We start from the raw sequence: 27,596 nt of genomic DNA on the forward strand, positions 1-27,596 counted from the left end.
AAACGGACCGCCTGGCCTGCACAATGGACCACATGTGTGGTTCCTGTCCTGAAGTGTCCAACAGTTTACATACATTAGAACAAGGATTGTTCTGTTCTAGAACTCTTCCTAAACTTTTACTTGACTCACAGCATTGTTAAAGTCAGCCATGAAACTAAAAGATGCCTTTTTTAAAAAAGGTGTGAATCTACTTGAGGTAGGAAGGATTCCCAAGGAGGCTCCACCCCACCCATTTGCTTTGTGATTAAAAAGAAGTAACTATTTCCTAGTCCTTCTTAGCATTATTTATAAGGTAAAGAAAGGCAATTTAAAATATAGCTGCTCTGAAAATAGCTTAAGCAATAAAGACAATTTACTATGTTACCAATACAATCAATTTTGGAAAAAAAAGAATACCCTTAGGCAATGAAACATTTAATAGCCCAGATATACAATCACCCAAATGGATCAGAATCATTCTCTCTGGGGGTGGAACCAAGATACTTACCAAAAATACATTATCAAGCATTGGTTGAACATTTCTAATATGAAAATCTGAAATGCTTCAAAATCCAAAACTTTTTGAGTGTCAATGTGATGTCACCAAGTGGGAAATTCCACACCATGAAACTCTGTTTCATGCATGAATTGCTAAAAATATTATATAAATTATCTGTAGGCTATGCTTATAAACTGTATTTGAAACACAAATGAATTCTGTGTTCAGAATTTGGTCCTATCCCCAGAACAGATATCTTATTAGGTCTATGCAAATTTTACTCCAAAACCTAAAATAAAAATAAATAATAAAAATAAAACAAAAAAGAAACACTTCTGGTCCCAAGTATTTTGCATAAGGAATACTCAACCTTACAATGTCCTTGCTTTGTTACCAAACTCTGAAAACCAAACAAGTTGAGGGGGAGGGGTGGAGAAGACTCAGTGACAGAGGTTCAATCCCCAGGATGGCAAAAAAGTTTCACTAGAACAACACACCAGTTGAACTGACACTCAAGGTACATTTTCCAGGCAACTTTGCTAAGCAGGGACCTATGACAGCAGCGCCTTCCCACCGCCTTCCCAGCTGGCCTTACCTGTTGTACATGTACACGTGGACCCGGCTGGCCTGGAGCGCAGAGTCCAGGTGTTGCAGGAGCGCTTCTGTGGTCAGGACATTAGCACCTTCTTCTTTTGGGGTCTGTATCATGAGCTGAGGATTAAACATGGCCTCTTCTCCAATCTTCTGGCGAGTATAATTTAATTCACGACTTACTCGCCCACCAACTGACAAACATGGACAGGTTTCAGTGAGAACAAGAAAAAAAAAAAACAAAAAAAAACCCAACAAAACAAACAAAAAACCCCACATCACCACAGATTCCTGTCGTTACCTCACAACGGAGGCAAGTTCCTACACAATGAACACACTCTGGCCATGCAGTGGTCTGTTTGAGGAGCAACACTCATTTCATTAATGGTAAGGTTAACCTTGCACACGATAAATATGTAAAAAATCCTCTCTGACCTGCATGTCACTTCCGCAGACCTACTGGATGTGTGCTTTGTGCACATTCTAACTAATTTGCCATGTGTCTGAAGGGGGAGGGGGGCAGGAAAACTCAGACCCCTTTTCCTTGTAGACTAGACCAAATAACCCTGTTACAATTTCTTTCACTTGTATAAACAAGGTGCCCCTGCAGCACATTTCAAGATAAATGGCTTCAATTTACACTCTTCTCCTAAGTAATCTGCAAAGGTACCAAGGAAATGTTTCTCCTCGTGGAAAAAGAAACAAGGAAAGGTGGCAAGTGTGTGTTGGGCACCCCAACTTGCCAGGAGAAGATAAATAACGTGATTCAAATCAGATGCTCCCGGGGAAACCCCATGGAGGGGCAGCAGGCTCTATCAGCTGGGCCCTCACAGGCAGTCCCTGGAACACGGTTCTATCCGAATCACCCAGAAAACACAGGTGCAGGTTCTGAGTCACCTAGGGGTGGGTGGCCTGCGTTCAGGAAGCTTCCCAGCTGATCCTGCACCAACCCAGCCCTTGGGTAGGTTGGTCAGAGCTGGGCACAGGTGGCCAAACCATTGGCACCGATTCTGCTAATGCCCTTTTTCTCATCCTCTCCATTTCACACCCTGAGGCCCAGGCTTTATATTCTATCCTAGTTTTGAACCAGGGAAACTATGGAAAGTAGCACCTGCCCTGGAAAGCGTCTTGGGAGGATGGTACAGAGAGAGGACCCTAGAGTGTCTCCCCAGGCCATGCACTTGAGGGTGAAGGGGGCGGGTCTGAGGAGTTCCTAAAGTCGCTGATAAGTTGAATTTTTGCTGAAAAGCAGGCCTCCTGCTAGAGTTTAGGGAAAAAAAAAAAAAAACTCAGTGATTTTAGCTTTCCCACGAGGAGGAATCCTTTTTCTTCAAGTTTAGTATTCAAGGACATAAACATTTGGTTTGGGCAAGTAAATAAGTACTGGGAACAGCGGGGCGTTTAGTTCTTTTGGCATATTTTATAAACAAGGGGGCAGGCTAAAAAGCAAATAATGCCCTCATTAGGAAAACTAGCGCAGAATTTCGGGCTGGCAGGACCCTCTGTGCAGGTTCACGCAGACGCCAAGGCCGCCTGGAGCTCCAGGGTGAGGCTTGGGCAGGAGTGTGTATGCAGCAGTTGGTTCCTTCAAAGTATCAAGACTCTGTGTGCTGGCCAACAGCCGTGGGGAGTGGCTGAGGACCTTGCAATCAATTTTCAATTAAAAACACCCCTGGGGCTGGAGGTACAGCACACTGTAAAGTAGTGCTGGCCTGGCATGCCCAAGGCCCTGGGCTCCAGGGTGGAGGGGGTTCTGGGAAACTACTTGCCACACAGGCTCATTTGCATAATGTTGCTGATGGTATCTTCCCTGAAACCCTACTACATACAGCTGCCTGAAGGCAGCCGTTCATCCAGCAGGAATCACAATATATTCTACCAGGAGGACTCAATCCACATCTTGATGGTAGGCGGTTAAGTGATGCCCAGGGAGGAGGTGCCCGTGGAGATGGCCTGGACTTGGCAGGACTCCCTCTGGCCTTATCAAAGCAGCTGACTGCAACTATGTAACCCACAAAGGGGCCACAACCCAGGAGATAAGTGCACACAAAATAACAAAATCAAGTGGGAGGGGCCTGCGCTGAGAGTGGCCTCTTACTACACTCTTCCAGACCAGCTGCACGATGGGTCCATGATTTTAATCACAGGGATTTTCAGAAAGATTGCTGTTTCCATAATATCAAATGGAGACCAGCCAGGTCAGGGGGCCACATCTGTAGTCCTGACTACTCAGGAGAATGAGGCAGGAGGGTAGCTATTTCTAGGCCAGCTGGGGTTACTTAGCCTGACCCTGTCTCAAAGTGAAAAATAAAAAGGGTCGGAGATGTCACTCAGTGACAGAGCATCCCTGGGTTCAACCCCCATTACCCCAAAAAATAAAACAAAAAAACGAAACAACTTCATGGTCTCCATTATATTTTCACAATGTTTATTAAAACAAACATTTTAATAAAGATGTACATTTGCCATGACTCTGGAATTAGAAATCCTTTTGCTCTTCTACCTCTTTGCTCAAGTGATCATTACAAATATCTTGGCAAGGTGACAAGCAACTTCAGCCAAGACAAGACTAACACCACAGATGACCAAGCAAGTAGAGGTCAGACCTGAATTCTAATGTCTGCTCAGCCCCCTGTGCTTGACCCTACTTACAAGTACTGTTAAGTTAATTTTTACATATTACATGGCTCATTCCTTGCCTAACATTTCAAATATGAACATTCTTGTGAGCTACCATTCGTTTTATGGTCAGCCGTGGTCAGGGCAAGTCCTCAGTTGGCAAGCATTTGTGAAGGCGCATCCCGTGTGCCAAGGGGTAGGAATAGTTTAGGGGATGAGATCTGTGTACTCTGCTGCTATGTTCCAAGAGACTCGCTGGCCAGTGACAGAAACAGGCGATACACCAACAAGTCAGTAAGGACATTTTTATAGCATGACAAGTGCCAGGAAGAAGTAAAGATGGCAGTGCCAGCTTGGGTGGTGGAGAAGGGGGAAGGCTACTTCAAGTAGGACAGCTGGGAAGACCCAAAGGGAAGTGACGTTCAAGGTGACTGAAGAGCTGGGTGGAAATGTTCTAGGAGAGGAACAGCAGAGCCTCAGATTTGGCTCACTGCGAGGAGAGAAAGGAATACATGTGCCTGGAGCTTGGTGAGCCATGATGATGTCACTCACTGCTTGTGTGGGTAGACTTAGCTCCTTCTCCAGTACACCTGTCATCAACAGCATGACACTCAGATGGTCTTACATCAGTGTTCACCCAAGGCCCCATGGTACAAGCTACAAAATCCAAACTCCTCTAGACAGCCACTTGACAGACCTGCCCGACATCTGCAAGCTGTCCTAGCAAAAGCCCATCCCAAACCCTGGCTGCATGACAGCCCAGAGATGTCCTCCTTATCACCCGCAGCGCAAAGCCTTGAGCTCAGGACATCGCCCAGAACCATTCCAGGTGACACAAATTACAGTCAGGGCCTGAGAGAAAATGGTGTTCTCCTTTCTCTTTTCCATTTCCAAGGTCAAAGTCTTTATATATTCTGAAAAATAATCTAATGTTCATGAAATACTGCAGAGGAAAATAACCATAGAGAACAGAACAAACTGCCAAATCCAGTATTTATCAGGCAAACGAAGGCATAGAGAACCAGGTTAATAGCCATGATATGATGGCTGGGTGGGGTTCTATGAGTAATTTTTACCTGCTTTCCTTTTGGGGGGAGGGGTTCTCTCTAATTTTAAGGTTTTCTTCAAGAAACATGTATAGTTGAAGGCTTCTATGTGAAAAAAGACAAGGAAAAAGAAGAAAAGTGTATTCAAAACAAGATCTGAGTTTAAAACAAGCTCAGTGCAAAAATAAAATGCATCTCTACCTCAACCTTTCTCTCTATCTTTCTCTCTTCATCCTGCAAGCAACTACTTAAACAAAGTAACAACCAGCTTCTTTGAATAAGACACACAATAACATTTTATGCTGGTGTGGGCTTTCCATTTGCCAAGCCCTTTAAATCACTTGTTGACTTAGAAATCAAGGTGGGGGGAGCTGCCTTGGACAGGTAGTAAGGATGGGGATCAGAGCACCCTGGTTTCCAGTGCTACCTTTTGAGGCAGGGAGATTTGGGATAAGTCCCTAAATAGATGAGCTCCAGTAAGATTCTCTGCAACATAGGGACAAAAATGCTAAAACCCACGACACAGGATGATGTGAGGATTCACCGACACTGGTTGTAAAGCTGCCCAAGTCCTCACCTGGGGACTGGGCAGACAGTCATCCTTTTCCTCTTTTATGAAGAGCATTTGTCATTGCCCTTACTTGGAGGAGTCAGGTGACTTGCCCAAGGTCCCCTGACTAGTAAGGGGCAGAACTGAAGACACTAATCCCAAGGCAAACTGCCCTGCCAGCCATAATGCTTTTGAGCACCATCTGAGAACCTGAGTGCAACAGAGGAGCTGGTCTAGAAGAACCAAGATTCCCATGCCAGACTATGTGAAGCTCACACCTAGAACTTTCGGAAAGCATAAAAAAAAAAAAAAGGCATTTTAATATAAAGGATAATGATGCTGCCTCCAGATTTTTGAGTCATGAGGGCACATACAAGCCATCTTCTGCTGTGAATTCTGCATGGTATACTCCAAAAACTCAAGGCTTCGATCAGTTATTTGAAAGAGGCAGGTACAGGGCATCACTTCTGCAAAGAGCTCCTTTGATAAAGCTCTGCCTGTTCTCTCCTCCCCAAACCAACCCAAGCTGGGTTTTGCAAAGCAAAGCAAGTGCAAATGTACTATTCTTTGCTTTGCAGCACAGGTAAGAACCCATTCTGCAAAAAGGTCCCCACCTCCAGACAGTCCTATTCCACTGCACTGCAGGTGTTCCCTGCTGTGTCAGGGCCTTTCACACAGAACTGAGCCATGTGTGTCACATTCACACAAAAACTCTTTTAACAAACTCTTATTGTGGTGATCTAGGTTAAGATGACCAGAGACAGACCAGCAGACATTTTTTTTTAACCCTATGAAATTCCAAGCCCCTTAAGGGAGGTGCTTCTCCTGTCCCCTCACCTCGGTATGTGCAGAGGACACAGAAGCATACCAGGGCACAGCACACAAAGTATTGCATGAATAGACGAATGAATGGTCTCCGTCCTGGGAACAGGCAGTCATCTGTACAAGATATTAATTCCCCCCAAAGCCTCAAAAAGTCAATCAGTCAAAACAAATGGCCCTTTCAGCCTGAAAAGTGTCCACTCAGAGTCCAATTAGGAAAATAGGCCTGTGTGTAGTCAAGTGCAGCATTTGCATTTGATTAATCCTGAGAGTTATCTAACTGCCTCTAGAGACCCCCCCACCCCCACCCCCAGGTCCGTTCTTTCAATGGTGCGGTTATTGTGAGAATGGAATGGTATAAAATTCTAAAGGGCTGTAACTGCAAAATTATTAGTACTGGCTCATTTTCTAAACTGAAATAAATGAAGATGCCGTAATCTGGGCTACTGGCTGAACACCCATGGCTGTTAAACTTCAGTCCCTCTTCCCCCTCCTCTTTTCTTATTCCGGAGGAGGAGCCAACTGCTCCTGAAGGTTCTGGGCGGTCAGAGTATGCCCTTGGGTGTTGCCATGGGAAAATGTTGGAAACACACGGCGCAAAGAGTATTTGCCTTAAGAAGAGTCCAGACCAGGACACAGCCACTCTTGCGCCCAGCGACCTCTCCGGACAGCGCACAGCGCTGAGCCTAGGTGGCGCGCAGCCGTGTGTAGGGTTCCGGACACGCGCATGTGCGCGTGCGCGCCATGGTAAGCACTGCCCCCAACACACAGGCCAGCAGCTTGCGGTGCCATCTGTCACCAGCCTCGCCCGGGCTGCTCCCTCTGAATGGCTTTCCCTAAGACCAACCCGCTCGCCCTGTCGGACGCAATCAGGTCAGTACAACCCTCTGCCAACGCTAGACCTGCTGCCTGTCGCGGCACCCAGGGCCACCAACTCCAGAGCAGACCCTGCATCTGTTGGGAGGCCCTCTTCTCCGTAGGTCACCCACCGCAGGACGCAGCCGGAAGTGCCCTCTATTCCCAAACAGCACCGGTTCCAAGCTGTGAGCTGTCCTGGGTTCCCCCTGACGGCGCGCGCTCCACCAGGTCCAGGAACTCAGGACCCGGGCCAGCATCTTTTTAGCAAGTTCTAAGTTCTCAGCTAAGGCCTGGTGACTTCATTAAATAATAATAATAATAATAAAAGCAGAAAGCAACCCAACCACAATAAGAGTCGATCCGCAGGCTCGGCACCGCAGCACTCGGGCTGCTGCAGTGTGTTAACCCGGCTCCTTCTCCCGCTTCAGTGGGCTAACATCACCGCTCAGCCCTGGGCCTCTGCCCGTTCCAGCCTGGGTCTCTTCCCTGGCCTCCTACATGGGGAGGAGGCAGTGCGATCCCACCTTTGCAGTCTGGCCTCCTGGCCTCGCCTGAACCCCACGCTGGCCTGACTTATCTCCAGTGCTGTTCCTTCCCTCTGCATCTGTGCGGGGAGTCCAGTCACTGGGGGCCACTTTCATGATTTTGTTGCCATCAGGATTAGCTGGATTAGGGGCCAGTACATAAGGACCCCCTGGTGCCGTGAGGAAGTTTCATCACGGGGTCAGCATGGTGTGAACTATATTCTGTCAACACCACCACTTCTTACAGCCACCAACCAAAAAAACCAAAAAAAAAAGGGGGGGGGGGAGTGTAAAATGTATCAACTCATCATAGCAATAAATCCCCCCACTGGGCATTTCAAAGCGTGTGAGCCATTCAGGACTGTCCTTTCAGACAAGAAACATCAGTGATTAAAAAAAAAAATCTATTAAGAACGTCGTTGTGGGTCTGACAGTGGTGGTACTGGGCAAGGGGAGGAAGTACAGCTGCCCGTGGGGGAGGGGGAGGCCCACAAAAAAACTAGCTCTTTTTCAAAACCAGTCAAGCAGTTTGGGAACAGTCCCACCAAGGAGAGCTTATATTTTGTTCCAAGGTTCTTGCCATCAAGATAAGATGGTTCCTTTTTTTCTAAAACAAAATTTTCATCACTGCCCATCCAGCAGCCCCCCTACCCATATGAAGGACAGCAACACCCATTCGTAGGACAGGAGCAGAGAGAACGGTGTGGGGGGTAAGAGCACAGGAGGAAAACTAAAACAGATCTTTTAACTCCTATAAAACTCCAGTGACTGCCATTTTTCCTCTGAGGGGATCATTTGGCCCATTTATTGACCCAAATGCCCATGGGCCCCACTCGGTCTGGACCCTGTGCGAAGTAAACACAATTTGCAGAGAAAGTCATGGGATTTCTGCAAGTGTGTGCAAGTGTGTGTGTGTGACAGAGCAGTCCCTCGTGCACAGAACCGGCTGTCCCATCAAAGCCGTATCTGTTATATTTCTGTCCTACTCTTCTGTTTGGAGTATTCACCCACAAGAGAAAAGGAGGTAAGCTCTCCCGGCCCTGACCTGCAGCTGGAACACAATACTTTCGCACAGCCCTGCCGACCCCTGACATAAATTTTACACCGCAGCTGGCATTTACACACTCAGCATTACCATATGTATAGCTACTCGGTGCTAATTATGCTAATCACCTGTCTAACTCGCTGCTGCGAAAAATGGTTGTATTTAGCAGTCCAGTGCGTACCAATGCAGCTTACTGTGTGGCTGAAATGTACATTCAGACGGCCCTGAATGGCAAGATTTTTCCACGTTGCTGGCTACATTCAGGCCTCAGAAAAATTTATTCAAGTCAACTGGTTTCGGTCCGCAACAAAAAAGTTACGAGAAAAAAGTGAGTGTGTTCTTGCCCTAACATTCTGGATCTGCTTGCAAGCAAAATGATAAATCAATTGGTGTGGGAAACAAAAAGGGAGAGGGATTTCTTTTGGGAGCCATGTGAAACTGTAGCCTATTTAAAAAAAAGAAGAAGAAGAAGAAGAAGAAGAAGAAGAAGAAGAAGAAGAAGAAGAAGAAGAAGAAGAAGAAGAAGAAGAAGAAGAAGAAGAAGAAGAAGAAGAAGAAGAAGAAGAAGAAGAAGAAGAAGAAGAAGAAGAAGAAGAAGAAGAAGAAGAAGAAGAAGAAGAAGAAGAAGAAGAAGAAGAAGAAGAAGAAGAAGAAGAAGAAGAAGAAGAAAGAAAGAAAAAGAAAAAAAAAGAGAGAAAGAAAAAAAAGGGGTCATCCTATTCCTCAAATCTCTAGAAAGAGCAGTTAATAGATATTTAGCCCTAATCCCAATTCTTTTAAATTGCAAGCTTTGTTTGCAATTAAGCAAAGTGTTAAACATGTACAATTCCCCACCCCATCATGCACAGACTAAAACAACGGTATCATATTTATCAGTTTTACTCATCACAGCAGTGTGTGAACTCATGGGGGGAGACAATCAGCTAAAAGTAAAGAAATAATTTCTTAGGCAGCTAGGGAAAATTCTTTTGTTATTTTCTTGCTTAGAAAGCCTCTATTTAAAAAGGGGCTGTGTGTGATGTTTAAGCCTTATTTTGTGAAAGTTTCTGGTTTCCCACTAAAGGAGCAAAGGAAATCAGGGAGCAGGGGTGGGGGAGATGGGAGAATTCAAACAAGAAAAAAAAAGTGGTGGGGGAGGGAGAGGGAGGAGTGGTCTCAAAACTCCTGTCTTCACCACTGCTGATTTGTAAAGCACTTTTCTCGCATCACTGTATAGGATGGATTTCTTAAATGCGGGCGATATTCATGCAGCTATTTTAATAATGCCCTAAATTCAAAATGAAATCCGATTTCCTCCTAACTCACAAAATATGTACCTATTAATTTAAAAACCCCGGAGTTGGGCCCCTGCAAGGCTGTGCAGGCTGCAGGGGTGATGCCCAGGCAAACCCACCCCCTTTCACTGCCAGCTGCACGTGAAACACATCTGACCCAAGGGTGGCCCCAAGTGCCCCGTTCCGTTCTCACCTTCAATGATCTCCATTAGCAGAATCCTTACTTAAATCCAGAAAGCAGGAACAAACCGGAAGACCCTTTATTTTGCACCATATCTTGGGCCACCCCCCAGTGTGATATAACACCCGAGCAGCCTGGGGATAAATCTTAGCTTTATGCACAGGTGAACCCGCCCAGCAGGCCTTCCCTCACGCTGTAGGGGGTCCTGAAGGAAGCAGAGCCTCTCCTGGCTTGGCTTCCCTCACCTTTCAATTTAACCAGGAGCAGATGACAGAGATGAGGCTCACAGAAACTTGAGGATGCTGCCAGGAAGACTACAACTTTCTTCCTGGCCCTCCCCACCCCAAGGATGAAGCTCAGAGTAACTTGAGGATGCAGTTAGGAGGACTGCCAGCCTCATTCTAGTGTGTGTGTGTGTGTGTGTGTGTGTGTGTGTGTGTGTGTGTGGTGCTGGGGCTTGAACTTAGGGCCTCACGACACGAGGCAAGCGCTCTACCACTGTACTACATCCCCAGCCCCAATCCAGCATTTTATAAATTGATCTGACCTAATGAGGCAACATTATCCAAGCCACATCTTGCCGTCTGGCACCCCAATCCCACATGCTATTCTTTGCCATTCATTCCAAAGGGTTCATTTATCTGGGTTCTGGAGTTCTAGATCTTGACCCTGCAGCCCAAAACACAGGGACCACTACTGCGCTGGCTCCCCACAAAGCCAAGGGCCCACCCTGTTCCCCCCCCTCTCAATCCCTCACTCTTCTTAAATAGGAGATGGACCACCCTGCCTCGTGGCACACAGCAGTGTTTACATTGCAATACTCGGCTGTGTAATACATCTGGCATTTTTGGGCAAGATTCCTGAGCTAGGGGCCAGAAGCCCTTAAGCAATGATTTAAGGAGGAAAAAAAAAAAAATCATGCACACTGACTTAACAAAGCCTACTTCCAGTTTCTTCTGCTCCCTTCTCTACAGGTTACATCAATAACTGCAAACTATCTTGGTTGTTAAACTGAGTAAATCTGCTTCTTCTTTTCATCGATCCTAATAATAATAAACAAACTCTGTGCTGTGATATGGGGACTTGCTTCTCTCTGGCCTCCCCGCTTTCATAGCCAGTGGTGTTATGGGACCCACATACAGTGTGCACTATTTGGGCCAACTCACACCTGGGTTTCTGGATCAGAAATAAGGTCCTGCCTCCACATTGTAAATCTCTCCAACAACAAACTTGTTATTCATTAGCAGGTACATGACTGTCCACCACGGATACAGTTTCCTGAACTGTTTTTCCAACTATGCTCTAAGCCCCCCAAAACCACAATAGTCCTGTCTCTGCTGAAAGGGCTGAGGATGCATCATTTTACATGCAAAATTCCTGAACACTTCCCCAATAGTCAAGCAGTTCCTCAATGATAGCCTTCTACTGTTTTGGAAAGCTAATTATCTCTGTCAAACCTAGTTAAAGAGTACATATGTAGACAAAATTAGGCAATGCAGTGTAAAGGGTTGGGAACATCCTAAATCCAACTAAAGAGAGGAAAAAAATATTAAAAAAAACCCCAAAACTATGAAGTATTATCATAAAGCACTCCAAATGAGGGACTGACTGCAAAGAACAACAGGAGAGTTTATATTTTGATTCTGTATCTTTAAAGAATGTTCCCATGGAGAAGACTCCAAAGAGCTTCCTCCTCCAGAGCAGGCAAGGTGCATCCACTAGCAAAGCCTTTGCTCTCTTTGATGTCAACCAAGACCTTGCACGGGGACTAAAGAGCCAAGGCTTCAGAGTCAGCCAAAATTTGGATAAGAACATCCATCTTCTTTGATCTCTACCCAACTCCATATTCCCACTGGCTTGGATAGGGGTTCCACCCAGGGAAGGCCTGAAGGAGGGCACCTGGGCGCCAATGTCCCGGTTTATTTTACTCAGCAGTTCAAGAACGCTACAGGACCCTCCTGTTCCCTGTTTCATGGGCCACAGGAAGGACAGGGGACCGAGACACACTTCTCATGCCCTCTGGTGGTTTGGTATACACTGAGTGAACACAATGGGTTCTAAAGTGACCTCCAAAGTCCACAAAGATGTCAGGCATCTTCAGCAGGGAGACACACATCTGCTGAAAAGAACCCTCCCAAGAACCAACTCTCTGGGCTGATCTTGAAACCAACACGAGAAACTCAAGGAGGCAAGGGCAGCTCTCCATCTAGTGTCTCCCACAGCCAGTTTCAAACTCCCTCCTGTCCATCTATGACTAACCAGACGTAGGGCCATTGCAGATTCCACACGGGGAACTCCAGGATTCCTCATAGGAGGGAAAGGCTGGGGCAGCTTAGGTGTGGCTGGGAAAGTGGAAGGAAGGGTGGGATGAAGAGAAGGAAGGAAGGGACCAGAAGAGGTTTGGGGAGCCCCCAGGGGCACAGGGAATAACAGTACTACAGGAGCAAACCCACCCAGGTGGGCCAGTTATTGGGGATGTCCTAACTCCCTCCACTTTTGCTCCCCACCAAGAGCATCCAAATAGTGCCAAAATACTATCCTGCAAAACTGCTTCTATTAAATCGGATCCCCTTTAAAATCATTTTAAAATCTCCCTGTATTTGTTTTAAAAGGCAACAGAACTTTTCGAGCTGAACACACGCCCTAAGCCCGTGGGCATACTCTTCAGGGTTCAACCTGGGCAGAGGGCTGGCATGGACCACGTGGGGGGCAGCCCCATGAGAAGCCCCTTTACCTGCAGCACTGTGGCCCCCTGCTTCCCCCCCCCCCCCAATATGAGAAGCACAGCAAGGACAGACATGTTCCAGCTCGCCCTGAGTGGACAGGGCGCTGGGGGTCACGGGCAGGTCAGCTTTGAGGGAGAAATCCAAACGAAACATAAACACTGCCCCGTGCAGACCAGACAACTCTCCGCCATCCAGCCAGCATTAATCCAGCATCAGCTGCGGCGCATAATCCAAACAAGCGCCCCGTCGGCTGGTACATCTGGAAGTTGTCATCTTTTGGAACTTCCAAGCAGCATTTGTATGCATCGGAGACAACCCACCACCCAACTTCCGGGAGGGTCAACAACAGGTAGCAGGGAGACAGGGTGGCTTCCCAGGGCCAATCAACTGCCTTGTGCACCTGAGGCTACTTGTTATTGATGTATTTATGTATGCATTTGCCATTTGATATTTTTTAAAGTTAATTACTATTGGGTTTTCAAGTTTTGACTCTTAAGTATGAAAGGAATACCACAATTGCTTCTACCTGTGCTGTGCATCTGCTACTTGAACCTAATAAGTCCCTATCTACATGGTCTTCATTAAAAAAAGTGCAGGGGTCCAGGGAACACAAGAAAGTTGCATTTCATTGTCTTTCTGTCCCTGTGAAATGTCCTCAAAGGAACAGCCCACTCAGCAGAAACGGGGGTAACTTTAGGAGGGCAGTAGTGACAGGGTCCATTCTGCCCTTCTGGTAGAGTCCCTCTTTGCTATCAGTCCCTCGCCTGCCTTGGTCCTGCTCCAGAAGGCACCCTGGCAAAAGCAGGGTGCCAGAGCTAACCCATGGCTCCAGCTTGGAGAAGGAGCTGTGACTGCAGGGTGCTATGTTCCATGAAGGCTTTCTAGGAAGTCCCCTTCATACTCAAAGCCTTCAGCCCACCGAGACCAAGTGCAACAAGGTCTTGATGCAAAATTAGTCACATACACACCACCCCCACCAAGCACTCAAAGATAAAGTTTTCTTTTTTCCATGGCTTATTTCCTCTCTCCTCATGGCAGTTAAAATTTTTATACTTAAGTTAGTAGTATGACATGGAAGGAATGACCAGGGTAAGCGTAGGGATAGCATGGCAGGTTTACCTTCAAGACCAAAACCCTTCTGCATCCACAGCAGCACAGTTACAGCCCTAAGGCTACCATGTTTTCCGTCCGCACAATATGGATCTTCTACTTGGAGTTATTTATCATCTAAACTACTGGTTCTCAATTGGGGTCATTTTGTGAACCATGCCCCAACGTCCCCCCTGGATATCAGGCAACCAATGGAAACATTTTAGTTGATCTAGCAGGAGGTATTCCTGGCCTCCAGTGAGTAGAGGCCAAGGATGCTGCTGGAGGTTCAAGGACAGCCACTCACAGCAGAGGGTCAGGGGAGAAGGGCGGGGCAGGTCTCAATGGTCTCCTATAACCAAGCACCCAACTTCATTTCAAGAACACCAGGGCACGGTGCCATCAAGTGCAAACTGGGGGAGCCCCTACAGACATCCACATGTATTTTTTTTTTCATAAAAAGATTCCTATTTCTCTTTTTTTAAAAAATGAACACCTCTCACCCTCTCCCTTGATGCTGGCCTCAGAGCCCTTAACAGCCAAACACCAAGGCAAGGTGGATTCCGGCCAGGCTGTCACCCTCTGCAGAAAGGAGGCCAGGGGCTGGGCGAGCTTTCAGAAAAGCAGGAAGCTTGAAGAGATGAATGAACCTTCACTCTGTCACCAGAGATTTTCACTACAAACTTGTGACAGAGAGGGGGCTGGCGCGGGAGGCTGACATGAAGGGAAATAGATATTAAGGGGGCCGGGAGGACAAAACCGCTAAACTAAAAGGAAACGCCAACACAGAAAAGAGCAAGAGTGAAATATATCCACTGCCATCTGTGTCCTGAGATCCAATGGTACCAGGGGAGGACACCAGAGGCCACATACAATGGCACAAAGTGGCCACAAAGTGGAAGAGCTCCCAGCACACACCTCACACAGGAGGCCCCGCAGACCTTCCAAGCCTCCAGGCTCCCACCTCCACCTCAAAGACCCTGCAAAGGGCACGAGGCCACACCCTTTTTCTCAGCCTTTGTTCACCCTGTTCCTTCTAAAGGACATCCCCACACACCCCACCCTCCAGCCCCCGGCCTCCTCCCCAGGGCCATTCTAGAAGGCATCCCTGGTTTCTGTGCCATCTTGGCACCACCGCCCTGCATGTCAACTGCCCACAGTGTGTCTGTGGGCCTGCTGGGCAGAGGTCCCCCTGAGGGCAGGGTCTGTGGCTTTTCACCAAGCCTCCTCTGGACTGGCAGGGGCTAGTGCAGAGCAGGCACAGGGAACATTGCAGAAAGAGTGTTTCTTTCTAGTTTTAAGTGACAGTCCACCTCGTCCCACCTTGCTGCCATCGTCAGGTGACTCTTTCAGGGCAGGGGTCCACAACACGTTCCACCAATTCTATTTACCATTACTCCACTCCTAGGTGAGCTGGATTTGACATTAATGATTTGCAAATAATATAACCCCAAGACCTAAGCTGGCACCTGACATAACTGACAGTTTCTTAAAAGGCGATCATCTTAACAGAACCAGAAAGTTCTTCTACCTGTGCACATGTGGGTGTGCAGGTGTGGTATATACTGGTCTGCACATTGTGCATAATGCATTCAGACTGTCTTTATCTTCCCCAGCACATTCAAGTACAAAAAGTCAAATTAAAGACATGGCTATCAAGTGGGTTGCTCAATTTGCTGGCTGCTTTAAAACATATCCTTGGGCAGATTTGAGAATGCAGCAGGGAGCCCATGTGCACATACACACACAGAAACACAAAGACAACTGGATGTCATATATGTTCCATTTCTTTAATCGCAGGAAGAGTAATCATCTTTTCCAAACTGTCTTAGCATCCCTCTTCCCTTTAAATCTGACCCTTTCCTATCTTGGGTTGCTTTTTAACTAGGGAAATATGCAACCTCTATTCATTTGGCTTATATGTGGAGCAAATATCTAGTTCATGTAAGATTTCATGCCTGGAAACTTTCCTGTTTTGATTAAGAAAGCATCCTGTAACAGACTTCTTTGCTCATAGTGATAAAGTTTATCCAAGAGACTGATACCTAAAAGGAACCTAAATTTGGCAGTGGTACTAAATTTAATTCACTGATCTCTGCTGACATATATACAGGGCAGTAGGAAATTCTCACTCCTGAGAGAAAATGCTCAAACTATTCCACTGAGTGCTGACGCGACCCCCAGCTCACTTGATCACAAACAAGGTCTTCCACAGTTACCTCCACTTTATATAGCAAGCAAAGATGTTGACTGGTGTGGCAATCTCTCTGGCTGAGTTCACCTGCATTTATTGCTTCTTCTAGAGGGGAAGAAGCGAGCATGAGATGCACACATGCATGAATGGACACACGGATGACAGATGAAGGCCGAGGCCATAGGGGGTTAAGTGACTTCAGTCACTAGTAGGCAAAGTGGACAGAGACAGGGAGTGACCCATAGCTTCTCATCTATAAGATGGGGCAATAACTGTTAAAAACAAAACTCAGAAACTGTCATGTTATCAAAATAAAAATAATAAGAGCTACTTTATTCAGTTGTACAGCATGTGATGAAAACATATAGTAAACACCTTGAAAATGGAAGCTGCTCAGTAGGTATTGAATATTTGTCCCAAGAACCACAGAACCACACTGAAACTGCCTGTGCAGAAAGGGAATAAGAGCTCAGAGGATGGGGACCATAGCTCAATGGTAGAGCAACTGCCCAGCATGCCCAAGGCCCAGGCTCCATCCCCAGCACTGCAACAACAACAACAAAACCCAAAAGAAGACGGCACCTCTAGTGCCCACTTACTACAGAAGTTGGAGCCCCTGCCCTTGAAATGAGCTGGACAACCCAGAAACACTTCCTCCTGGAAATAACACTATGTTAAGAAACTCACAGAACCTCTTTAATTATTAAAGGTCTGCTGAAAAATAATTGCTCAAACACCACAAAACCATTTTTTTGTCATTATCATCATCAACTGGCAACACATAGGTTAGTCCCTCTTAGTTCAGCCAATCACAGACCTTCCACACTATAGCCCCGCCTCAGGAGTTACTGCGCTGGATGCCCCTTTACACTCAGCGTTGGCATCAGAGAGCCCCACTCAGATGGGGCCATCGCTAGGCCCTTCTTGCAGGCCCTGCTGAGGGTGGTGTGCTGCCTTCTAGAACACTCTCCTCTCTCTCTAGGTATCCCCAGGTCTTCCTCACCACCTCCATGGAAGCTTTTTTTAATCTCCATTTAACTTCTATGGCCCATTTCAACTATCCACCCAAATTCAGTGCAAGTGCCCTCAGTAAACTCCTTGCTAGGGACATAATAAGTGCTCAGTGAAACCCTTCTTTCATCTACCAACGACAAGCACCAAACTGAGGGAAATGGCCCAGTGGATTCAATCCAAAGTACACTTGTATTAATTACCAAGCTACTTAAGGAAGGAATGTTTTCTGATCTTAATTATTGGATTATTATTTTAATTGTCAGTTCTCAACTAAATACTCTACCATATCCTTGCAAAAACGCTGTAAGATTAAAATACTCTTCGAGGTTAGTCTCCAACACCACCCAGAAAGGGATCACTGAAGCAATTTATGCATAATAACTCCTCTCTTGCAAGTCTTGAGTTTCTACGAGTGCCCCAGATATTTCTGGTCTGAAATATCTGAATAACTACTTCAATCCTCCACACCTACTCCCTTGATAGAGATACCCAGAGCAATATATAAGGGGTTAAAATGTTTCCAAACAGTGTGATTCTTGATCATTGAGAAGCAACCAACAAGAAAAGGGGGGAGAGGGGATAAGGAAAAAAAAAATTTTAAAGAAACTCTTACCACCAAAAGAATATACACGGTTTCCGTGGTGGGTGGTGGTGTCTATTTTAAATTTACAATTCATTTTCTAAGGCCGGCTTCAAGAACCCCCAAATTGAGGAACATGCATAAAAGCCTGGCAGAACCCCTTGGAGAGCTCCCGGGGCCCCTCCCTTCCAGCCAGCGTTCTTAAAACACATTTCTTTTTCCTGCCTGCAAGAACAGCTTTCGCGCAGAATAATTCCATTTAAAAAGCCCCCACCCGCGAGGAAACATTAATCTACTTTGCAAACATGCGTTCCAGTCTGTGCTTTACTATTTTTTTCAACTCCTTCCCCCCCACACCCACCCCCCCTTTTTTTGTACCTTGAGACAAATGTTTTTTTCCCCCAGAGTTGAAAGCTGTCCAAAAACAGGACCACACACGCCGCCGCCTCCGCAGGCCCGCGCTGCGCCCGCCCCCCGCCCTCCCCAGCGCGGCGGCCGCGGCCGCCGGGGCCGCGCACACTCCCAGCAGCCGGAGGGGTGGCCTCTCTCTCCACCCCCCGCTCCTTTCTCTTTGGACGCGGTGGGTGGGGGTGGGGGAGGGAAGGAAGCCGAGCGGGGGAGCCGAGACCGCGGAGGCCTGCCCCTGGCCGCGTCTCGGGGCGAGGCGGCGGCGGGCGGCCGCGGTGGCCAGCCCCGGACCCCCGGCCGTGCCGAGTGGTCCGCCCCGCGGAGGGGCCCGCGCCCCCGCCGGCCCGCCCTCGCCACTGTCTCCCACAACACCTAGCAGAGCGCAGCGCCCCGAGTAGATTACAGCGCGGCCTTTGTCGGCGGGCCTGGCTCCTGGCCAGGCGCCCAAACAATAAACAATTCCCCCTGGTGCGGGCAGGGGGTTTTCGCTGGCCACAGCCAGGCTCTAGGTGTGTGCTGGCAAATATCTTCATCAGTTGGAGGGAAGGGAAAGGAAGGGACGGGGCCCGGGGAGGGCGCGACGGGCGCCGCGGCGTGCGCTGCTCTCTTACCTTCCACCCACAGCTCCTCCACGTTGGTCTCGAGATTAGCTGCCTTTAATCCCACAGCGAAGGCCCCGAATATGAGGAGGCCCACAACCAAGAACTTGCCGCAGTTTTTTTGAATGTAACAACCCAGTTTAAATAAGAGTCTCTGAAACTTCGCTCTCAGCCACAGCGGCGCTTTCCGGCCAGTAGCCTTCCCCTGGGAATGAAGCAGAAGGGAGGAGTGAAGGCCGGGTAGTCACGGTCCGCGCGCCCACGCCCGCTCGCGCGTACCCGCCTGAGAATCCCCCGACAGCCGTGGGGGGCCCCGCGCAAATGGGGCGCAGGGACTCGCCCTACGGGCTGGAACCCAGGCTGGAGGGAACGCGAGAGGCGTGTGTGTGTGTGTGTGTGTTGGGGGGGGGGCGGGTCATAAATCAAAGTCAGGCTGCAGCGTGGGAGATGCACCTTGGGGACTGCAGGGGCGCCCCCACGCGTGGCCTGCACAGCATCCTTGAGTGTGACTTGGGGAGCTGGGGATAGGGCGGACGACACAGAAGGGCAAGCCAAAGCAGAGAGACGACCACTCTGCACCGGCGATTTTCACCCCGGACCCGGGAAGGGAGGGGCTGCGTAATCCCAGCGACCGAGCCCAGCACTTAAGCAGTAAACCACGTCCCGCTTTCCCATAAATCCTGCACCACCCATCACCCTTCTCTGGGTGCTCCGGAGAGGACCGGTGCAGGGGCCGAACGCTCTTTTGGAACAATATATTTCGAGTTTCCCCGTCTGGAGTGGCATTTAGTGGGCATCCACGTGGTGAGCGCGGCCGCGGGTGCTCACTCCCAACGCTTCCATAGCTTTGGAAGACGCCGTGTGAGCCGAATTAGGAAGTGGGGCAGCCATCTGCAACTTACGACAATATTTGTGATCGGAAGAGGGCAGCCACATGGATCTTTCCCTCCTCTCCCTTCCCTTCGGGTTAAACGTAACAAAACAGCCGACTGCACGGGGGAAGGGCCCAGGCCGGCGCAGGAGGGGGTCCTGGCTGGGCACAGGCTGCTCCCGGCGGCGGCGCTGCCCCGGTGCTGGCCGCGGCCCCGGTGGGCCCCCGTCTGGGTGCTCGCCTTCCCCGGATTCCACACATTTCAGCAAGCCTCGTAAACACAATGAACCCGACCGCTCGGCAGACCCGCACCGCGGATTTAAGGTGGCAATTTGTTTACAACTTTCCCTCTCCCCATCAGGTTCTGAGAAGAAGCGGCTCAAAAAATGTGAAAGAAGAGGGGGGATGTCCTCTTCCGAGGATAATTTTTAAGGGAGCAGAGATTTCATGCTCAACAAAAGTAAAACCGGCTGCCAAAAAAGGAAACCACCTTTATTTCGGCTCCCTCCCCCCTTCCTCTCTCCGCCTCTCTCCACTCCGCCTCCCCCTCCAAGATGTTAAGAAATGTGGCAGCGTTACAGGGGTTTAGCTGCAAATAGGGGCAGGGGCGCAGAAGGAGGGAGCTCCTAGCAAGGGGCACGGGGCAGGGCAGTGCTGCGGCCGCCCTCGAGGTGGTCCACTGTGGACAGCTTTCCAATGCTCCGGAAAAGGCACGCCAGGGAGGGCGTGCACACACACACACACACACACACACACACACACCTCCACCCCCTGCGGACCTCAGACAGCCCTTTCCTCCCAGGACCGGAGGGAGGGTTTGAATTTTTCAATCCCCACTTGTCTGCCTCTTTTCCTGGAGGGGTGTGTGGGTGTGTGTATGTGTGTGTGTGTGGTGGGGCTATCCCAAAGAGGAAGAGGAGGGAGGAAAGAGTGGGAGGAGAAGAGAGGAAAGAGTCTGAAATGCACCTTGGAAATCTGCTCCAGAGCGAAGGCGGCGTCGCAGTAGCTGGGCCGGTGCAGATAGTCCCGGTCCGGCGCGGCCGCGCGGCGCAGCCCCCCGGTCCGTCTGCGCCTCCCGCCACCGGCCGTCCGGCCCAGGGCCCCGCTGCAGCCGCCGCCGCCGTCCTGGGGCTCGGCGGTGTTAACAGCCGAGGCCATGTTGCCGTTGCCGCCGCCGCCACGGGGACCGAGGCTTCCCGGGCGGCCCGGCACGCTGCTGCTGCCGCCGCTGCGAACTCCCGGCGCGCCTGGGCACTCGGCTCGCGAGGACGCTGCTGGCCGCCGGCTGCTCGGGCTCGGGCTCCGGTTGACAGACCTGCTGCTGCTGCTGCCGCTGCTCCTGCTCACACGGCGGGCGCTGCAGGCGCTGCGGCCGCGGCCGCTGCCGGGGAGTCAGACCCTGCGCCTTCCATTGCCACATTGCGCGGGGGTCCCGAGGTCTCTGCGGCCGCTGCTGCCCACATCCAGTTCGCGGGAGGGCGAGAGCCGGCGCGCGGAGCGAGCCTGTCCTTCGGACGCCTCCACCGCGCTCTTCGCGGTCCCCAACTCCCCTTACCCGCCCCCCGCCCCGCGCCGCGACCCCTTCACTGCAGAAAGCGCCAGCAAATCCCTGCAGCTCCCGCCGGCTGCGCTGGCTCCCTCGGCGCCTCGCGAGTCGCCCGAGCGGCCGCGGAGGGCAAGCGCAGAGCCGCCGCCGCCGCGGGGTCGGAGGGTGCCCGGCGGGTCTCAGCGCTGCCGGGCCCGGGCAGCCGCCGTTGCCGCTGCTCCCGCGGCTGCTGCTGCTGGCGGTGGCGGCTCCTGAAGCTGCTGCTCGGGCTCTGGCTGCTGGGTTCGCGGTGGCTGCTCGGTCCCGGACTTTGCTTTCTTGTGCTCCACGCCGACCCGCTGGACCATTCTGCCCCCGCGCAGCGCGCCTCTCTCACTCCCGGGACCTGGGGACTCCGCTCTGTGTGTGTGCAGCGGGCAGCGGCCGCAGCAGCTCCTTGATTCAATAGATGAGATGGAAGAAGAAAAAAAAGAACTCTCTCCATTTGGAGAAAGAGGAGGAGGAGGGGAGGGGGTGGAGGGGGAGAGAGCGAGCGAAAGAGAAAAAGGCTGGAGCTCCCGCCCCCGGGGCTGTCAGATGGCTTGGGTTTCTGCGACGCGATTGGCTCGCGGAGGGCAGAAATTACTCAGCAAACATGACTATTATTAGCTGCTTAGCAACAGCTCACCAAAGTAGAGAGACCACCCAGGTAGGCAACCCCAGTGTGTGCATCCCCGGCTTCGGGGGGAGCCTCCGAGAGCGCCAACCTTCTCGCATGCAATACTTCCATTAAGGAATGCTCCCCCCTCCTTTCTTTCTTATTCCTTTTCTTTTCAACAGTGTCTTCTTTTTGTGAGTCGCCTTTTGCGCGCACACACGCGCGCGCGCGCACACACACGAGCATTTGCCTCGCGATAGACACGGGGGGATATGTAATATTTTTTTAAGCGCTTAAACAATTTCTGAAATTCCTCAAAGAAAACCCTTTCAGAGGCACCTTGGCCTCAAGCTGTAGAAAATACTGGGAGGTCCGGCTTGAATTCCCAGGCCTGCACCAATAATGACAGGGTGGTGGATAGTGCGCCAGTGTGTGCCAGATTTTTTTTTTTTCCCTCTCTCCTCTCTTTTATAACTAAACACAAGACTTAGGCTCTCGCAGGGAACAACGCCTCGCATTAAGATAAACAAAATGGAAAGTTAAAGAGGAAAGTAAGAACTTTGAGAAAAGCCACCCTTTAAAAAAAATCCGTTTCACCGCCCCCCCAGCCCCCCAGAAAAACTCCCACGACAACACAGTGCTGGTTTGAAGGAGTCAGTGTTCTATAAACGTGGAATCCAGACACTGAAACAGTCTTAGGGAAGCAGAAGAGTTTTAATTTGAATCTTTAATGTGATATTAGTAAAAGAAACAACAGAAACTTTTTTTAACAACCCTGATAAATGGAATGTTTCCTTAACAACAACAAAAAAAAGTCCTGATTATTTTGGATAAGTCTGAGCCCATTATACTAACTGCGTCCTTATAAAAAGTCAGTTTTAAGCTTTTTTAAAAAAAATCGGTATGCATCCTGTTACATTTAATAGTAGCGTGACGTAGGAGAGAATAAAGGCTTTGATGTCAGATTCATTCGAAACAAATTGTGCGCAGATAGCAAGAATTTGTCCAGAAACCGCGTCTACTGTCACCAAGATATCCCAGGGACTCGTTTTCCGTTGAGGAAAAAAACTCGCGCGGTCTCTTGGATTGGGTCCTGGGGTCAAAGACAAATTAAACTGTCTACACAGCTACGCTCTTTATTTTAGGGAAAAAAAATTATAGTGGAATGTGTTTTCTTACGTTTCCAAATTAAGTTCCTCCCTGAAGTAGGCACCAGATTCACAAGCCCAGGATTCTGTCTCATTTTAGTATTTTTCTTTCTTTCTTTTTTTTCCTTTACGGAGTTGAACTGTAGAGGGAATCGCGGTAGCGAGAAGCCGCCTGAAGCCGTGAAATGGGGCAGTGTGGCTTTAAGATGCACACGGTCTGTGTTCATTGAAAAAAAAAGAAGAAAGAAAGGAAAGAAAGAAACCCAGATGGAGGGAAAGGGGGAGGAGCGGGGAGAAGGCGGAGCCCAGGCGGCCACGTGACCTCGGGCCAAGCTGCCCGTGCGCGCGCGCGTGTTCGGGTGCGTCCGCATGCGCGCGCCGGGTTCGGGGACTCGCTGCGCCCGCGCGGCCCGGGCCAAGCAGGTAGGAAGGTTGGTGCGCTGGGCCCGCGGCGGGAGGGCTCCTAGCTTTCTGCGCGGCCTCCGGGAGCCCCAGCGAGGCGCGCGCCCTGCCGGCGCGGACGGACGTGCCGGACGCGCCGTAGTACATTCCTGAAGGCGGACCGGCCCCCTTACGTTGCCCAATGCCCGCGCGGCCTCCCGCCGCCGGCCAATGACTGCGCGCACGGGGCCTTCCCATTCAGCCGGCCCGCGTCGCCGCTGCGGCCCGCTAGGGGCTGAGGCTGGGCGCGCCGGCCACCGGGGCGGTGCACGCGGCTGCCGCAGGGGGCCGGTCCGCCAGCCCTCCCCGCGGCCTCCTTCCTCCCCGGCGGTTCCCGGATCCCTGCTTCCTTCCCCTCGCTCCTGCTGCTCGCTTTCCACTGCTTTCTCTTCCTCATCCACCTCTTCCCTCCCTGCCTAGCCTCGCCACTTTCCCTTTGGCTTTTCCCTCTTCCTGGTTTTATTGGGAGGCCCTGCTCCCCGAATTCTGAGCCGGCAAACGTGTGTGGTACCGGGAGAAGAGGGACAAAGAGGGCAGAAGCATTTGGGGGTGTTTACGGGATCAGGAGGAGGACCCTAGTACCCGGCCAGCGCGGAAATTCAAAACTCACAACTCCCAAGCAGCACGTGATTTTTGTGAGCGGCTCTGGTAAGAGCTGCTAAAAATCCATAAGAAAAGACAAGCACGGTGCAAGGAAAATGGCACTACTTTAATAAATAATAGCGCAGGAAAACTGGGCTCGAGACATAGCTAGTTTAATCTTGGAGTAAAACCCTGGTCTTTATTATGTTTGCTAAATAGCATAAAACAGGAAAAGTGGTTTGTTAGCTTTTGCTGAGCAGACATTTCAAGTCAAACCATTTCGTGCTTGCTGCTGGAAGTTGTTTAGACTGGGGGGGAGCGGTTATCCCTAGTTTAACTTGTCAGCCTGTTTTTATTTTTTGAGGCTTGCTGACCATAAACACGTTGTTCTGGTTCTTTTTTAAGTTTCAGTATTAGCTCCTCTCCACTCAATCATTTACTTACAGGAGTTTCACGATAACTGCTTGGATTATGGAATTCTGGAGTAAAATTATAGGCTATGTACACGTAATGGCCCCGTATCACTGTGCACGCAGCTGCAGAGCCTCTGGATCTGACCGCCTGTGCACCATTTCAATGGCAAAGGCTCTTCCACTCGGGCTCATTTCCCTCAGTTTGACTTAATTCCTAAATGTTTTGAACATTGATCCCCGAGGTTTTCAGCGCCCTGAGCCCCTCGCCTGCTGTTTGATAGGTTAACTTTTCAGCATCTCAGACAATGGTCTCGGCCTGTAAACTCTACCCATTGGTTCCAGGACGCAATCCCCAGCCTCGCTCTAACAAGCGCTATCTTAATCTCCCCACCCCCCACCCGCCGCTTCCCCTGTGGTCTGCTTTTTTCATACACAGAGATGAATTACTTTGAGGATCTAATTGGCCTTGTTTCTGTAACGTTTTAAGAAAGGGAAGAGGAGCCAGTGTAAAAGCCTGCTCGACTTGGGTGGTCAGGGCTGAGGCTGCCCCCAATTTGCCTCATTGCTGATGCATGCGAGTGCCACATTCCCAGCGATAATGTTGTTCCTAATCAATCTGCCCTTATTTACATTTGTAAGCATTGTCGGCTTTAATATGCATGCCCTGTGCAGGGGACTGCTGAGCCACACCGGGTTTGTTAACTTCCAACTAACCACAAGGATTCCACAGACCTGAGATGAGGCTGATTGGAGGAGCCAGGCCTGCTAAGGTGTCTGCTGGGAGTACAGTCCCTTTAATGGCCCTTCTGCCTGGAGGCTCCCCTTGTGAGAGTTACCAAATAAGTGAGAGCTTAGGGCCTTATCAAGCAGCAGGGTTGCCAGCCTCTGAGAAGCAAGAGCAAGTGTTCCAGCTCCCTTTTCAAGTAAAGTTCATGTCAATGAATAAACTGACATATTTTTTTTTTCTCCCCATCAGGGCCCACGATTTCTCATTGGTGTCTGTAGATTTCAAAACAGATTCCTTCAACTCTCTGAATTCTCACGTCCCCACCCTTCTCTCTTCCAATGCTTCCAATAGCCATGGCCATGCCACACACATCTCAAAAATGACATCAGATCATCCAAATGAGAAGATGAAATAAAACATCTGCCCTTTGTATGGGGATGTTCCGACGATAAGCATCATGAGAGCCAGACTTGGTGGAGTTGAGAAGCCACAGTGAGATTTAACTTCCCACTGGTTTCTCAGATCAAACCAAATGAGTCTTTAAAATCCAATGTAATTTAGCTAATTTCTACAGAATATAAATGAATGAAGAGGTAAATTATTCCAGTAATTTATATTCACCTCTTTATACTCAAAGGCCATTTATAATTTTGTCCACTGAGTTGAAAACTCTATTCCAGAAATCTAAAGAATCACAACATGACATTACACTCTACGTATTCTTGAGAGGGTAGGATGGAGGGAGGAATTAGGGACTTGATGTACTATTCTGTCTATGCATGGGGAGCCCAGAATATGGGATGTGAGTGATGGGCCAGGGCCTGAGCAGTTTAAAGCAGGTACCTGGGGTAAGAGTTGAGTCTTGACTCAATTCAAGCCAATATGCCACCATCCACCACAGTTTCTTGGCTCCCTAAGAATGCCTTGTTGTGTTTTCACTGGCAGCTTTTGTATTTACTTAAAAGGGGCTGGTTAAAAAAATGAGTCTAAAAGATTTCAGGGAGGAGGAGGAAAGAAATCCAGCGGCCACAAAATGTAAAACCACTGGCTGGCCTCCCCTCCCTCCTCCCTTCCACCTCCAGCTTCCTGCTCTTATTCCTCTCCCCTCCCCAGGCTGGAGGAAGGGGAGCAGCCCTAGCCAACTTGTCAAAATAATGCTGCTAATTACCCCTGATCTCCTTTAATGGGAAGCTGCTCCCAACTCCACAAAGGAGTAAATGAGAGGTCTACAACACAAACCAGGAGCACTGGCATTTTTTGAGCTTACAGTGAGCTGGGGGGTAGGGAGGGCAGCAGAGGGAAGATATCCTGAGAGGGTCTCAGAAATATCTATGCTCATTACTCCCGGTTTAAATACTAGCCTGAAAAGGGAATTAGACTTTACTCAATGCCAGAAGCGACTGGTATTCTCTTGCTAAGAATGTCACCAATTGCACAGAGAATATTCAAAGCTTTCAATAAACTTGAAAGAAAACATAACATTGATGCTCCTATTGATTCCTGCCCCCCAAATATCTTCTTAGCTACGTAGCCTTACTCTAATGGATAAAGATGTAGTCTTGAAAGGACCAGACTATGAACATTTTCCCCATCCCCCGCCTCATCTCTGTTTTTCTCTATGTCTGTATCAAGCTTTGCGTTTGGCAGAAGGCTCACCATTCATTTCAGTGATCTCTACCATTGGTTCTTGCATGAAATAGAAGCTGAGCAACATGATCCCTTTGACCCACTTCTGGAGCAACAAATTTATTAGAGATATAGGCATGAGAAATGAAAGGGAAGTAAAACAATTCCAGCTTATTGTGTGTCTTTCTTTCATACTGCTAATCCGGTTTACACATCACGCCTACATGTCTCAATAGGGCATTATACACTGTGGCAGAGGCTGGAGAAAATAAAAGGTGTGTGTGTGTGTGTGTGTGTGTGTGAGAGAGATATGAACATAAAAACAGGGAAGATGTTTTAATCCATATTTACCTCTTCAATTTTTCTATCTATAGAAAATTGAAGATAATTTGTAAAACAGTCTTTTTCATAAAAATAATTTCAAATAATGCTAACCCCTGTTCAAATAGCTTGTCAGATTATGACTAGATTATAACCAGAAATTAAATACACCTCTCACAGTGAGTTTGAAATGAAGCTAATAGCCCAAACTGAAAATGGGCAGACACCTTAATTCAACATTTTAATTTTAAAAGTCATGGACTCAAAGATATTTTATAGCCTGGTGCAAGGACAATGGGTGACAACTGGAAGACACAAACACAATTGAAAGCCCCTGGTTTTCCAACATAGGGACAGGATCACCTGAGGCAACAATTTATCCTGAGGTACCACCCAGAAATAATAAGTTATAGTAACAAAACATGACACCAAAAAGCATTGTCTTTCTTTGTGGAGGCAATTAATTGCATGTTGAACTAGTAAAGAAAAAAAAAAACATCCGAACACACAGAATGCTGAAAAAAGACTATTGTAGTAGTTCAAGACCTCAACGATCCAATTATTAAATGTTTAGAGCTGCCCATTGTGGGACTTTATTATTTATGGCTAGTTCTTTTGTATTTCTCCTCCCCAGGGAGGAAGGAAGGAGAAAAAGAGGAAGATGGTCGTCTCTTCCAGGTCCAGAA

At 49.0% G+C, this 27,596-nt stretch overlaps 1 protein-coding gene across 4 annotated transcripts in view; it reads right to left on the minus strand.

Moving 5' to 3' along the window:
• The window catches only part of Ptch1 (patched 1), a 67,310-nt gene that overhangs the window by 38,300 nt on the left and 1,414 nt on the right, over positions 1 to 27,596 (minus strand). Inside the window, exons 1-3 of one of the 4 annotated variants that reach the window (XM_046462744.2) lie at positions 20,436 to 21,022; positions 18,611 to 18,803; positions 1,074 to 1,263 (exon numbers count right to left, since the gene is read on the minus strand). In XM_046462744.2, coding sequence (XP_046318700.1) covers positions 1,074 to 1,263; positions 18,611 to 18,803; positions 20,436 to 20,627 — 575 coding nt within the window. In that variant the 5' untranslated portion in view covers positions 20,628 to 21,022. Of the gene's footprint in view, positions 1 to 1,073; positions 1,264 to 17,969; positions 18,055 to 18,610; positions 18,804 to 19,500; positions 19,706 to 20,435; positions 21,023 to 27,596 lie in introns of those variants that run through there. The other 3 variants (XM_046462746.2, XM_058585146.1, XM_046462745.2) reach the window with 3 other exon arrangements.

This window comes from Marmota monax, unplaced genomic scaffold, assembly GCF_021218885.2.
Source record: "Marmota monax isolate L192 unplaced genomic scaffold, Marmota_monax_Labrador192_F-V1.1 WCK01_AAM20220418_F8-fsc00180, whole genome shotgun sequence".
In the NCBI taxonomy this organism is placed as follows: Eukaryota; Metazoa; Chordata; class Mammalia; order Rodentia; family Sciuridae; genus Marmota; species Marmota monax.